The sequence below is a fragment of the Gymnoscopelus microlampas genome (genome assembly GCF_963454915.1).
Source record: "Gymnoscopelus microlampas genome assembly, chromosome: 1".
In the NCBI taxonomy this organism is placed as follows: domain Eukaryota; kingdom Metazoa; phylum Chordata; class Actinopteri; order Myctophiformes; family Myctophidae; genus Gymnoscopelus; species Gymnoscopelus microlampas.
This window is the reverse complement of record NC_139962.1, coordinates 24194608-24207188: the sequence shown is the minus strand read 5'-3', so window position 1 is coordinate 24207188 and position 12581 is coordinate 24194608. Positions and strand designations below refer to the sequence as shown.

The 12581-nt window shown below is 41.7% G+C and overlaps 1 protein-coding gene across 1 annotated transcript in view; it reads right to left on the bottom strand.

Moving 5' to 3' along the window:
* The window catches only part of cmtm4 (CKLF-like MARVEL transmembrane domain containing 4), a 30718-nt gene that overhangs the window by 6320 nt on the left and 11817 nt on the right, over positions 1–12581 (bottom strand). The window contains exons 2-3 of the mRNA XM_084064823.1: positions 10966–11142; positions 1875–1973 (exon numbers count right to left, since the gene is read on the bottom strand). Coding sequence (XP_083920949.1) covers positions 1875–1973; positions 10966–11142 — 276 coding nt within the window. The remainder of the gene's footprint in view (positions 1–1874; positions 1974–10965; positions 11143–12581) is intronic.

The following is a 12581-nucleotide window of genomic DNA, read 5'->3' as shown; positions in this document are numbered from 1 at the left end:
ACTACACCACTAATGATTCTCATACTACAACTTTACACAAGATCCCTCACAATTCCAAATACACATTATAACCCCCCTCTGCCCTTCTGACTTGGTCCAGCCCAATTACACTGGCAAACAGAACAGCCCACTTTGGTACATGTTAAGTTTTCAATCATTACTCAGCATTACCCATATTGCACCTCTCACACATTCCACTTAGTCTCTATTGCACTCATATTACACCAATTGCACTTGCCAGATATCACCAAACATGTTGTCTCCATAGGTGGACTAGTTAGCTGAGTGGCCAGCTCAGCTGGACAGGACACATCTCAAATGTTCAGTTAAATGTAATCAACAATAAAATGACTGCATTCCTTTCTGTGCAAACTACAATGTGCAAATTATGCCGTGCAAATACTAAAGTGATTATGCTATGCAATTAATCCATCCATAAATAAAGGTTACAATGTACATGTGCAAATGGCAAGTAACAGAGGACCTCTCTGTTACCGCCCAACAGCAATGATAACCTTTGACCATTCATTCTGGTTGGATGTGGCAATGTTCCTTCCTCACTCATCAAAGGCACCATGTGATATGATGGTGATGAGGCTGGGATAATCGTCCACAAGAGGGCAGCAGCGCTCAATGCAGAAGAAACCAGACGAAAACAACAATGCCAAGGTGCTCTGCTCCCTCAGACAGGCAGGATCATAATGACCCAGATGGGTTATTCAGAAACTCTCTAATCAGACGCTCCTGTCTTTCTTAATCTGTGCATGTATGCGACTGTGCGTAAGTGTGTGTGTGTCTGTGTGTGTGTGTGTGTGTGTGTGTGTGTGTGTGTGTGTGTGTGTGTGTGTGTGTGTGTGTGTGTGTGTGTGTGTGTGTGTGTGTGTGTGTGTGTGTTTTACATTATTAATATCCTTGTGGGGATGGGGTGCCCTGGTGCATGACCATGAAAGAGTGCATACATTATAAATGCATTTATATTTCTTCCTGCAGCTGACCCCGGTTTGAATCTGACCCAAAGCACACAAACGCCTCATCCCCACCCCCCCCCCCCCCCCCCATCCCCCGCCAAAAATACATCTTTACTATCCTTGTGGGGACCAAAACATCCTCACAAAGATATTAATAACAAGATTGAGTTTAAGGGGACATTGTTCTGGTCCCCATGAGGATTATGATTAGGAATTTATTTAGTGTGTGTGTGTGTGTGTGTGTGTGTGTGTGTGTGTGTGTGTGTGTGTGTGTGTGTGTGTGTGTGTGTGTGTGTGTGTGTGTGTGTGTGTGTGTGTGTGTGTGTGTGTGTGTGTGTGTGTGTGTGCGGCACTGTGCGCGTGTGCTTTACTCAACACATCACTGATCTCATATGACTTGATATGGTTATGACTTTGTGTGGTTTGGTTAGGGCTGGACAAATAATCGAAAATATATTGAAACTAATATTTAGAACCAATAATCGAGTTATAAAAGAATAATCAAGAAACAAGGGTTTTAAAAATAAATCGTATATATCAACGAATCGACACAAATAAGTTCTAATCGATTTTTGTCGATCGACTAAATCCATCAGTCTGATTAACCACTTAAACCTGTGTTATACTTTCGTTCTGCAATGGTGGCTTTACTGGCTTACAAAGAATAGCTGATCATGACGCGTTCTGAGCTTGTAGAGCAGCTATTTTATTATTGAAAATAAAAAATGTGTTCATTAATCGTAATCGAGGCAAAAGTTTGAAATAATGGTGATATTGATTTGAAGTCATATCACCCAACCTTAGGCTTGATATTAGTTGGAATCAAGCAGATGTAAACATAAGTAGTGAGAGTGGATGTGGGAATGATTGAATGAATGAATGAATGAATGGCGCACATCTACTCACCACTGCTGCTACTTCAGCTCCAGTGTTGTGGTTGATGCAGGCCAACACCAGAGAAGACAGGAAGAAGAAGACCGTACTGGTGGCCGTGTTGACCAGGTCCTATGGACAGACGCACACACACACACACACACACACACACACACACACACACACACACACACACACACACACACACACAATATGACATTAGCAGTGTTATAGATCCTCCTTGCGGTGTGATAAACTGTGTACACACACACACACACACACACACACACACACACACACACACACACACACACACACACACACACACACACACACACACACACACACACACACAGTATATATATTCAGTATGTACATATCAGTAATTACTTTCTCAACAAACCGGGTCTGACTCCATGTACAGAGGTTGTATGATGCTGAACATTCAAAGGCTTTGCTGAACTTCTCACATTCTCAGCCATTTATTCCACTATGCCTGGATTTAAAACTTCAGGGGGGGCAACAAAGCCAATATAGCACACACTTCAAAGCCACCTAGCACACACTTCAAAGCCACCTAGCAACTCAGATTACACGCACACACACACACACACACAACATAATTATGCCCCCCTTCCACCCAAATCCTTCCAACTTACACATACAGAGCAAATTGTGGAAAACAGACTTATCACTAATGTCTTCTTTCATTTTGTGGCATTGGGATTATTTGTATAGGGCGTAGGGTGGGCTAGACCAGTAGCTGACCAGACAACCAGCGAATAGTTAATAATCACTTAAGCCATTTTAAAACACTAAAGGTTCGGGGAGCTGCGCGGCCTTCACACCTAGAGTCCCGGCCGCTTCGCGGCTTTCACACCTACGATTAAGAGTGTCTGCTAAATGCCTAGATTGTAAATGTTAGATTGTACATCGCACCGCCGATCCGACCGATACCTGTCGGTCTGTGTCCCTTTTATGCCCATAATGGAGATCGCTGATGTCATTAGTATATGCCCATATATGGACATGCCCCCTTTTGTGGGGGCATGTTTTGTGGGCGTTGAAAATGAATGGTAGCCTGTAGCTGTGTAGCTGCCAGTGTGAACGCAGCATGACTGGGGCATGCATGCATGCATGGAGCCCCATGATTAGATATGTGATGGTAATAATGCCTGACATTGTCTCACATGATGACACACGTGGTTGCATGCCTCAAACGCACACATGATACTCAACAAACCAAGTCTGTTACTTATGTGCATAGCCAGGTAACAGTAAAGCTTTACATTAAAGATACCTACATTAAAGATATTTGTATTACTATACTTGGGAAAACATCAACATTTTGGGATGGTGATTTTATTAATGCCATTTTTACAATATTTGTATAGTGGCACATTTTTAACCCCAACCCTAGAGCTGAAAATAGCTGATCTACAAGCTCACAACGAGTCGTGCGGTAACGCCTTGTGAGCGTTTGACCCTCAAAAGTATAGTAACACACACACACACACACACACACACACACAATAATCCCGTGAATAATCCCGTAAGGGATGGGCTGTGAAAGGCAGCCGGACGAAAATAAATCATTCATTCATTCATTCATTCTCACACTCACACACACACACACACACACACACACACACACACACACACACACACACACACACACACACACACACACACACACACACACACACACACACACACACACACACACACACACACACACACACCCTTTTCTGGCTTGACTGGTTTTTCAGGAACCAGTATATATGTCAGTTCCAGTGCTGTCCTGCTCTCATCATAAGGAGGGGCAACAAAGCCGTTCAGATCCCACATTCTGTGAAAACCCTGTGAGTCCTGTCCTTCTGGTTGACCCCTGCCTCGCTCTCTGCTCCAGTCATTTCCCACATTCCACATCCTAACCAGGCCAGCACTCTGTAAACCTTTAAATAACACACATACACTACCCCCAAAACCGCTGGCCCTGTGCCTTAGTCATCATTACTGCTCCACAGCTTTCAATTTGGAAAAAAAAAGGTCTTCCTCTATCTTTCGAACACAGAACCAAACCTGCATGTTGTGTGGAAACCGTCTATGTCCAAAACGGTTACTTTTCAGGAAATAGAAAACAATTACCTGTGTTCCACTTCCAATGTAGTTGTTATTTAGTCACAAGCTCTTGTTAATACTTTTCATTGGTAAGATATGTATAAAACCCATAGACACACTTACAAACTTTCATTCTTATCTACAAGCTCACAACGTGTTGCATCACAACGTCTTCTGAGCTTGTAGATCTGCTAATTTTGCTACTTTTGTGTGACACTAGTATGACAAGTGAAAGAAGGGCATTAAATTATGGGGTGAAAAAAAAAGTTGAAACATGGAGACACAAGGTTTCTGCCCGACAGCAACAAGTATTGAATATAGGACAACGACTATACAGTATATCATTAAACAAAATGGGGATTTAAATGCTTTGCATAACAATGTGGTACGACAAGGACGCTATGTTGCAAGTTTACATCCGAGTGGCTGTATATCTAGGCTGTGTTTATGTGCTAGAAAAACAAATGGGATTCCAGCTGTAGAAACCTTTCTGATGTCAACTATGCCACTTCCAAACCAGCGACCACGTTGTTTGCAGAGTGTTCATGCTGATTTAAACATGGCTGATGTCCATGGCAAGCGCTTTGCAAAGTCCTGAGAAGGGCTGGGCGATATGACTGCAAATCAGTATCACGGTTATTTCAAACTTTTGCCTCGAATGCAATTAATGATCAATATTTGTTTTTATTATCATGAACATAGCCAATCTACAAGCTCAACATTAAAGCTGCACTCTGTAACTTTCCTGTTCTACTACCCGGACATGAACCCGTCCCTGGTCTCCTGTGCTGACATGTTTACCACTGAGCTTACAGAGCCTGCCTGCTTGCTCAGGGGAGAAGTAGAATTAACCACTCTTAACTAGGTTGTGTCAAACCAGACACAGGATTTAAATGTATCAAAAGAAGAGCAGGGAGACCAAATACAACCACCCAATTGTAGTTATATTGTATTAACATACTCTACCATACAGATTCGACAAAATAACCGTTTATTCACACAAAAAACAAGTTATATAGTACAGTTCTGTTCTACATCAGTTTTTTTTAAAGCGGATATATTTCATTGCTGCTTCTGCTTGGGTGGTGGAACTCTGCTGTAAAACCAGAAGAGTTGTTCTTGGATTTCAGATGGAGGCAAAATAAACACCATGTGAGAGAGAGAAGAGCTGTGTGGAGTGTGAGGACAGATGAATCACTAAAGATAGTAATAACTGCTGCCATGTGTATGTCATGTGCTGTGTGTGTGTGTGTGTGTGTGTGTGTGTGTGTGTGTGTGTGTGTGTGTGTGTGTGTGTGTGTGTGTGTGTGTGTGTGTGTGTGTGTGTGTGTGTGTGTGTGTGTGTGTGCGCGCGCATGTGTAGTGAACAGTGCAGTGGTTATTGTCTATGTCTGTCACGAGGTGAAGCAAAGTGCCCTCGCAGAGTAAGACATTGGTACGCAACATAAGGTAGCTCAAGGTTGTGATACCATAGAAATCAACAGTAGAAAGGGTTCCAGATGATTGCAAATAGACATTTGCAATGTTCATTTATACGAAGTGCAGTCAAAGTAAGTACAACTAGCAACTTCCTCGACTCATAATGTCATGGCTCTTCAATTCCATTCTGCATTCTACTGTGCAAGATGAATAACTCCAGGTTCTGAGTGTATATGACTGCATGTTAGCTTGTGTAGGAATGTTTGCATAGTGGGGTTGAAACAACAGCTATTACCAGTGTTGCAACTCATGTAAAATAGACCCCAATAAATACTCCTGGCACTTTGTGTGTGTGTGTGTGTGTGTGTGTGTGTGTGTGTGTGTGTGTGTGTGTGTGTGTGTGTGTGTGTGTGTGTGTGTGTGTGTGTGTGTGTGTGTGTGTGTGTGTGTGTGCAATGCTATGACAGATCATCTCACCACTCTCTCTCCCAAGCAGTTTCCATTCATCTATGACCTACCGGTTGATATTATTCTTGTTCCCACAATACTGTACAAAAGACCCAGATACTGGGACCACTACCAAAATACTAGCCGTGTATTCATACTGTACACTTGTACTTGTTGTATAACAATTCACTCTGTGTGTGTGCACACTCATGCATGCATGTGTGTGTGTGTGTGTGTGTGTGTGTGTGTGTGTGTGTGTGTGTGTGTGTGTGTGTGTGTGTGTGTGTGTGTGTGTGTGTGTGTGTGTGTGTGTGTGTGTGTGTGTGTGTGTGTGTTCGTTCTCACTCAGGCTTGTCCTCTTTTCTGCACTGGCCCTTGGCCTGGAGGTTGATCATTTGACCATGACCATGTTCAATAAAACAATGGTGCCAGTTGTAGGACAATCATTACACAAAATGCCAGGTTTGCAATTTGCACTGCAACGGCTATTGCTTTAGCCACTTAAACCCTACTTAATTGACCTGGGTCCCCCAGGGCTCTATACTTAGTCCTCTTCATTCTATCCCTCGACACCAAATCTTTTTGCTGAAAATAGCCGATCTACAAGCTCCCAATGTGATGAGACGCTTTGTGAGCTTGTAGATCTGCTGTTTTGCAGAATGTTCGCCGCCAGAATAGGGATGTTTATGTGTTCTAGTGTTTATGTAGTTAAAAAGAGAAGATGATAACTGACTATATGTTAGAATATGTATATAATGGTAGTATGTACAATATCAATAAAAAACGTCACTAGTGTACTACTACGCTGACAGTTTTTATTTTGACATCACGATAATGACAGGTTGAACTATACCGCACTGCTGAGTACTAGAGCCCGACTGATGCCAGATTTCCGAGTCTGATGCCGATATCGATTTTGGAGAGTCCTAGACACCGATTACCGATGTGCAGTGGGCAGCATTTGACAAACTTTTCGCACTTAAATTAATTGCGCATCTGTTAGTATGAGCAGCAGGTGAATGATATTGATCACTTCATACAGTATATTCCTACCAAACCTAAAGGCACAAATACATATAGACAGTTATTTCTTAATTTGCAGTTCTAGCCAAAATGTCACATGAAGTGAACTCGTAAATTCGTTAAAAGCCAGACCTACTAGACACATCGACGCCCCAGGGTTGTGTGTATAGAGAGAGAGAACACGGGGCATTAGGATCTTCATTTGGCCTGAAGCATTGCCAAACACACCACAGAGAGTGAACTGGAGAAGTCAAGATTGCATAGCACATACAGCAATAGTACTAACTACAGTATGAAGCTATGAACAACACACACTGGCCACATTATAAAACAGTCAGCTCTACCGTGGGCTGATGGCAGTGTCAGCACATGGCTGGGAATTCAGAGAAGCAGTGAGAACACAAAATGCTTTTTTCATGGTAAAACCAAAAAAAAGAAACCCCCCCGAGGCCCAAAGTGCATGCATGTGGTAGCTTTGAACCTGATAGATATAACAGCATGGGGTACAGCCTGTACAGGGGAGAGCAAAGCCAGCATGCTGGACTTGTTACTTACTACACTCATAAGCAAGGAGCCAGGAGGGAGGCTCTGAAAAGCTACAACATGGTCTAAGCCAAGGGTTCCCAAACCTTTCCATGCCAAGAGAACCCCCAAATATCTAGTCTCTGGCTGCGCCCCCAATAGCAAAATGAAACTTTGAATATATATACATTTTGAATATATATATATATATATATATATATATATATATATATATATATATATATATATAAAAACAGGAAGCTCTCGTGCACATCTAGGGTGGAGGTGCTGGTTTGGCAAGATGATGCATATAAGAAAGAAATAAACCTCCCCACTGATTCTCTTTGGAAGGAACCGCACACTCCAAATGACGATGGACTCACTCAGTTAATGCTTCATTTTTCAGCTTTATTTAGCACGACGCGTTTCGCCGTGTTGGCTTCATCAGGTGCTATATACACAGACGTGACTGATCACTCTGATTTATAGTGACATCCCCCGTGACAACAGATACTCCGCCCACCTGTGTGGCTACTCAGTCAATACAATGTATCAAAAGTGGGCAGGTACAAAAGCATAAAAAAGGTGACAGACAATAATAAAATGCAATAGAGAGAGAATTCATATCTATACATACACTCACACCCACTGTGTGTGTGTGTATATATCCACATATTAAAATACATATATGTACATATATGATGCAACATGACACAGGACCACTTTGATGTAAAACAATAAAGGTAAATACTCCAATTTAGCAACAGTACATTTACTGACAGTGAATAGAGTTTTGTAGAGAGGGTTTGGAATACTCTCCAAACTCCAAATTCCAAACCCTCTCTACAAAACTCTATTCACTGTCAGTAAATGTACTGTTGCTAAATTGGAGTATTTACCTTTATTGTTTTACATCAAAGTGGTCCTGTGTCATGTTGATTGATTGATTGATGTACTTTATTTAGTAAGACATGAGAACAGTACATGACAGTACATAACATATATGTACATATATGTATTTTAATATGTGGATATATACACACACACACACACAGTGGGTGTGAGTGTATGTATAGATATGAATTCTCTCTCTATTGCATTTTATTATTGTCTGTCACCTTTTTTATGCTTTTGTACCTGCCCACTTTTGATACATTGTATTGACTGAGTAGCCACACAGGTGGGCGGAGTATCTGTTGTCACGGGGGATGTCACTATAAATCAGAGTGATCAGTCACGCCTGTGTATATAGCACCTGATGAAGCCAACACGGCGAAACGCGTCGTGCTAAATAAAGCTGAAAAATGAAGCATTAACTGAGTGAGTCCATCGTCATTTGGAGTGTGCGGTTCCTTCCAAAGAGAAGCAGTGGGGAGGTTTATTTCTTTCTTATATATATATATATATATATATATATATACACATACATACATACATACATACATACATACATACATACATATATATATATATTTATTTTAATTTTCCTCGATTTACCAGCCCCCACTTTGAAAACCTGTGGTCTAAGCCTCTCTGTAAAGAAACTGTTTATTCAAATAAGTGTAGACTCGAGGCACGCCATTAGAAACGGTAAGACATTAAATGCCAATCACCAAATTCATGCTGGCAAAGGTAGATGTGTACTTTTCAAATGAAGAAAGATCCAATATCTTTGTGCCTAACTGCATGTTTTCCAGCACCAGCACCGAGCCAACCCACAGCTCACCACAGCCTGACTGCTTCAAAGTACTGCCTCTTCTGGGAGCCCGATTCATACTTCCTTGCACGACGGTGTCACCCACAGAGAATAGCCGACCTACAAGCTCAAAACGTAGTAGTTGTAGGTCTGCTATTCTTGTCCGTTCTTGGCGTGTGACAACATCGCCGAAGGAGCATAAATTAGGCTTAATAACGTCCCAACAATCAAACTTACTGCGCAGACGCATGTGTGCTGACACACACACACACACACACACACACACACACACACACACACACACACACACACACACACACACACACACACACACACACACACACACGTACAGTAGGTGCACACTGTTAACAAATTACTCAACACAGAATATGACAAACACTGCAAGTGGGAAAAATAACAGCTAGTCAGAGCTGTGTTGTGAGAAACTGACGCCTACTCGTACAAAATGTATTTTCAACTGAAAAACGTGACACATTGCGTTTGACGAGTGACACAGTCGTAAGACAAAGTATAAAATTAGCCATTATTAGTCATCGAGCCTCAGCAGAAAAGCTTAGCAATGTCATTTATAGAATCTCAGAAATGCTGTACCGCCAATAGGATTGGTTTTAGTTTAGTTATTAGATGACAGTGAATGAATCGGTACATGATGGCACATAATATCAGTACACAGCTCATACTGTACAGTATATCATTAAAACATTATCTTTCATTTGGTTTCTTTTTGCCAAAAGCAAAACGCGTCTGTGTGTTTCACCTCATGTCTGAGGTGAAACACACAGGACTGAGGATACCGTAAGGCAATCTGATAGCTATGGTTGGATGTTGTACGGCTCAAAGCGTACCTTCCATTGCTTGCTTTATTGGGGTACGTACTGTAGGCCTGTGTGGCCTCTGGAAATATAGCAAGCAGAGCTTTTTTCCACTCCCCTCTCTAAACTATACTCAGTTACAGCCCAGAACACACCAATGTGTGTATGTAGGCAAATATTCAAAGGCAACCAATAGCTTTGCTGGAGGATCCCCGCCAACTCATTTGCTTACAGCTGACATTGCACATCCAACTAACACAGAGTCTGCATGTTCTCACAACCTGGCCCACGCTCACTGTAGTGCTGTCCAATATCACCCCTTTACTCCTGCAGTGAAATTGTGAGATTTCTACTCAGCTATATCTGCTTCAATAAATGCTAAAGCGTCAGGAATCCACATACAGTATAACAATAATTGTTATCACTGAAAGTGTATTATTGAGCTAAATCAGTGGTGGGGCTTTTGATTTCAAGAACACCCTTTTTGGTATGCATTAGACCACTACTGTAGGTCCGTGGACTAGGCCTGTCACAATTATTACATAATCGTCTTATCGCAATTAATTGAGATAATCGCAATTATTTTTTCGTAATCGTCTCCATGCTGAAAAATCTTCACACATTTACAAATATTTACACGTTGCAAGCTTGTAGATCAGCTATTTCTGCATGTATAAAAGTATTAAATATGTCAATAATTTATTTTTATATTTCAGTTATTTGTCATATCTGCCCTGTGCAATTTTTGATTACGAAGCCTAAAAGGCTTCATATGTTCACATGTTCAACAATGCAAAAAACACAATTAAATTGTTAATCGCAATTATTTGTATGACAATTAATCGTCAACTTAAATTTTGTAATCGTAACAGCCCTACCGTGGACCCTCAGGCATCTTTGTGGGGGTTCCCCAGCAAAATGAGGAACTCTCCGAGTAACAGAACCATAAAGGTCCTATAAAAGCTCAATTTAGTTCCTAACTATCAATCATTTAGCTGGGGGACCCCCTGGTTCCTCCTCAAGGACCCTAGTGGTAGAGTGTACCCTATAGGTTTTGGCGTACCGTAAGGCTCCAGTTGATATGGGGCACCTTGGTGTGCAAGTTGAGGCTGAAGATGAGCAGAAGAACTCCTGTCACCACGAAGGCACTGCAGCTGACAAACTCAAAGAAGTAGACGCCTCCACAGGGAGAGCACATCATGACGGTCTCTATGCAGATGAACCCAATGAGAGATAACACCTGGGGAGACAGTGAGAGGGTGGGAAAAGGGTCAATGGCAATTTAAAAAGGACAAAATAAGGCTCTACTGAACGCATTCTTTATGTCAGTAGTTTTCAAACTTTGGACCCCCAAATGGATACGTATTTGGTCGCAGACCCCCATCTGAAACGAGTTTGTGCCAGGGTCCCCCGGAAGACAAGATTTGTGTTAAGAAATTCAACAATAATTAAAAATCTTCCAAACATTTTTGATATTTTTCAAATATTTTCAAAAATAGCAGATGTACAAGCTCGCAGTGCGGCACGAAGTGACGCACTGTGAGCTTGTACGTCTGATATTTTTTAATAGCCAATATATAAATGGTTAAAGTTGTTAAAATGATTGTGATGCTAAATTAACTACCTTTACTGGGGACCCCCTGGAACCCCCTCAAGGACCCCTGGGGGTCCCCGGACCCTACTTTGAGAACCAATGCTTTATGCATGCACAATGAATTCAGTTTGAACTGAATTCAGAGTGCATCACTGTGCAGTTACCAGGATTCACACATCGCTCACTTTGATCTCTCTACACAAACAAACACTTGTGAACATTGCACAGTAGTTGAGTTTCGACATTTTCTGATGTGACTTCTAGAACAAAAAATAACCATGGTTTCCAGATGATGAAGTGAACAGCGTATGAGCCCATCTCATAACTCTAGTCTATCCCCCCTCCAGCATCCATCACCAAACCACAGTATGGGAAGAATCCTGCTATTTAGGTGTTCCTCTGCCATCTAGCCCCCCACAAAAACCACACACAGATTACCAATTGGCTTGGCGTGGTCCAAGACCCGAAGTCATAACAGAACCAAGAGACTGCAACTGTGACATATATTACAGACCTGGTCCAGTCCAATCAAACCCGGTTCATACCAGATCTGGTTCATCTACCGGCGTGGGACATGGTTCGCGATCACAGTTAGCAAATAAACCAAACGAAGGGGCCGCGCAGCAGCATTGTTGGAGGTGCTGACCACGATGCATGAGAGTCAAATTAAAAGAAGAGGTTTAATGGGTCAACAGGCTGAAGGTGGGTCAGAGTCCATAACCCCTATTTAAGTTCTCCTATAGTGAGTTATAGTCAGTTTCACCGTGGGCCGTGAGGATACTGCAGGTTGGCCCCCAAATAATTGGTAAAACAATAAGATTTTAATGATAATATAACATTAATATTTAGACAAATTAATGTAAAAAGAATGTCATAGTATTTTTTTTTAAAAACCTTAAAAGGTTAGTTTTTATTGTGATACCAATAAACAAGAACTTAAAGTACAGTACACTACGTTAGTTCAATTGATACGAGTCAGCAATTGATTGATCATCTGAAATGAGAACCACTGGTCTACTGGCACTTTTCCACTGCATGGTACAAACTCAATTCGACTCGATTCTAACTGCTCCCGATGAGTAGGT